The sequence below is a fragment of the Rhinolophus sinicus genome, chromosome 14 (assembly GCF_057876585.1).
Source record: "Rhinolophus sinicus isolate RSI-liver-muscle chromosome 14, RSI-T2T, whole genome shotgun sequence".
Lineage (NCBI taxonomy): Eukaryota > Metazoa > Chordata > Mammalia > Chiroptera > Rhinolophidae > Rhinolophus > Rhinolophus sinicus.
In genome coordinates this window covers 186703638-186706445 of record NC_142514.1, presented here as the reverse complement: position 1 = coordinate 186706445, position 2808 = coordinate 186703638, and the positions used below count along the sequence as shown (strand labels likewise).

The window sequence follows — 2808 nt, the reverse complement described above, 5'->3', positions numbered from 1 at the left end:
TTTTCTAGTGGAAAAAAAAATTACAACTCTGTAAAACAATTCTCCTGTAGTTATAAAATGCTGTGTTGTAATAGTTTTCACACAGCATGATAGAATGTCTTCATTTGGGTGAAAATGGACATTTCTGCACATCTCTGTTAAAACAATAATAAACGCGATTGAAGGGTTTGACACCTAGAATGTCTCTCTCTGGATCCAAAGGGTTTCGGTGATGTATCTTTCTAATATTTTCTGTGGGGCTTGAACGCTTTGACAATGACCATGAATATATCATTTTTAATCATCAGAAAACACATACAATGATTTATACTTTGAAAGCTAAAAAGCGTGGCTTCAGTCACACCTCTGTCTCTGTCCCTCTCTCTGTCTCTCTCTCTGTGTCTCTTTGTCTCTTTCTCCAGGACAAACAAATACTGGCTGGGCACGGTCTGCAGGGGTGGGGGCAAAGTGTTCTGGGGAAGGAGGGAAGTTGGGGATGGGGGTTGGGGACAAGAACCCCCTCCAGGCAGCACGATGTCCAGGGCCCTTGGTCTGGCTAGTGGGGCTGGAAGGGGCAGGGGAGGGCTGAGCCTGGCAGGAAACCACCCTTCTGCAGTAAACCCACTTTTGGAAGCGTTTGCTGAAGAAGCAGCGCCACCTGGTGGCATGTGTGGAGACTGCTGGGACGTCCCCGAGCGATCACTTGGGGGTTCCCAGAACTGCCTGAGGCAGGGCCCGGTCCACTGCTCTTTAGTGGAAGAAGGACATTATGTCCTTAGTGTGCAGCGTGCCGAGACAGCCCCCACGAGGCTTCTCTTCCACGGCCTGCCCTCAGCTTTCCCTTGAGTTAGCGGGTGGCAGGGTGGGGACGAGGTGGGAGTAGGGAAAGTGGGCTCTGGCTGCAGGGTGTCCGTCCTTGCCTGTCCTGGCGAGTCTTCCTCATGCTTCCCGTGTCCTTCCTGGATTCCCCATGGGGGGTCAGGACCGCCGCTCTCACTCTTCTCGGTCCTTGGGAACCAGGGCAAGTGAGCTGGGGGTGGGGTGGGGCACACTAGGTCCGGGAAGGGCCAGGCGAGGGGTGGGGCCTGAGCACCCCTATATGGCGCTCATGGGCAGGGACAGCCCCCCAATCCCCTGCTGGTCCCCGTCCCCCAGGGCCCTCTGGAGAACCGCTCTCATGGGCTCGCGTTTCCCCCGCTGACGTCCCGAGGTGAAATAGATGAGTGTCTTGGAGCTGGCTTGGACACAGGCCAGGAGGGTGGCCAGTGAGGCGAATATGGGCAGCAGGAAGTTCAGGAGGGGCCGCAGGCTCCAGTACAGGACGTAGGGCAGGCTGCACACGATGAGCAGGAGAACTGAGCCCAGGACGATGCTGTAGAACTTGGGGCGTGGGCGCCGGGAGCAGCAGGCCACCCAGACTAAGAGGACCAGTCCGGCCACGCAGGCCACGCAGGCCAGGGCCAGCAGCCACGTGATACTGGCCGCGTGGTACCGCAGGCAGGCCAGCGGGCGCGCCCCGGCCTTCAGCTGGCCACAGGCGTGGGCAGGCAGCAGCACGGCCGGCAGGCTCAGGGCCCAGATCAGGCCGCAGACGATGCCGGACGTGTGTCTGGGGCGGCAGCTCTGGTAGCAGGTGGGGAAGACCTCGGACAGGCAGAGCTCCAGGCTGAAGGAGGCCAGCAGCCAGAGCCCCGTGGCAAACCCAATGAACGTGACCACAAAGTAGAGGGTTTTCTGGGAGCCCTGGGCGGCCTGGACGATGGAAAAGACCACGTGGCAGCAGAGGAAGAGGAAGTCGGCGGCGGCCAGGTGCAGTACGTAGACGGAGAATGGGCCCTTCTTGATATGGAAGCCAAGGTGCCAGAGGACGAGCCCGTTCCCCACCAGCCCCCCGAGACTGACAGCCAGCGTCAGGTAGAAAACCACGCTGCTGAAGGTTGTCCAGAGACCAAACATCCTAACTGTCTAGACAACCGGCGAGGGACCCTGGAAGGAAGCAACAGACATTGCTGCTGCTGTCATTTGTCCACCTTTCAAGGGGAAGCCCAGAGTCCTGTTCTAGTTCAGGCCCGTGGCCTCATTCTGGGATATTCTGCGGGGGAGTCAGAGCTGGTCACAGGGAACTTGGGCTGGGGCAGCAGAGGGTCTGAGAGCAGCCCCTGCCTCTCCTGTGCCCCTTCCCCCCCCCCCCCCAGCGTCCACACTGGTCCTTGTTCTCAGCCAGGAAGATGCTGCTGAGGGGTCATCAGGAGCCTGGTGCTGAGGGGAGGGGGTGTGGGGGTGGGGAGAGAAATGGGCTGGGGCAGGGCAGGGAGACCGGAGCCCACCTAATACACATCTAATACCACCTGTGCTGGGCCCCCAGCACTGTGCCCCTGCCCACTTCCCTGCGTTCCTCCTCCTGTAAGGCCTGCCTGCTCTGAGCCCCCTGCTTCCTAGGCACCCCAAGTGTCCTCACCAGCTCCTTTCTGGGTGGTTGGCCTTGTCCCCAGTTGGGGCTCTCACTTTTGCCCCCTCAGACCTCTGGGCCCTGCCAGCCATGTTGGTCTCTGGTGTCGTGGGTGGCTGCGCTGACCCTCCCTCTCTGGGCCTGTTTCCCCAGTGTATACCAAGGGAGCTGGCCCCTGCTGGGAGTTACTGGTGGGGGGAGGCCTGTCCTGGGCAGGGGAGGGGAGGGGCTGTGCTCCAGGAGGGAGGTGGGGGACGGGTGGGGAGTGGGATGCCCAGAGGGGCTGTTGCAAGAGCTCTCAGAAGGGGTGCACCTGTCCCCCCACGCAAAGGAGGACCCCGAACGCTGGCTTTAAGTACTGCCTCTCAGTCTGCTTTCCA

At 59.9% G+C, this 2808-nt stretch overlaps 1 protein-coding gene across 1 annotated transcript; it reads right to left on the bottom strand.

Annotated features, from left to right (window-relative positions):
- Positions 1 to 262: 262 nt before the first annotated feature.
- MRGPRG (MAS related GPR family member G) lies at positions 263 to 1955 on the bottom strand. The gene has a single exon (XM_019755602.3). It carries the CDS (start codon positions 1933 to 1935, stop codon positions 1075 to 1077), a length of 861 nt encoding a protein of 286 aa, XP_019611161.3. The 5' UTR covers positions 1936 to 1955; the 3' UTR covers positions 263 to 1074.
- Positions 1956 to 2808: the final 853 nt, after the last annotated feature.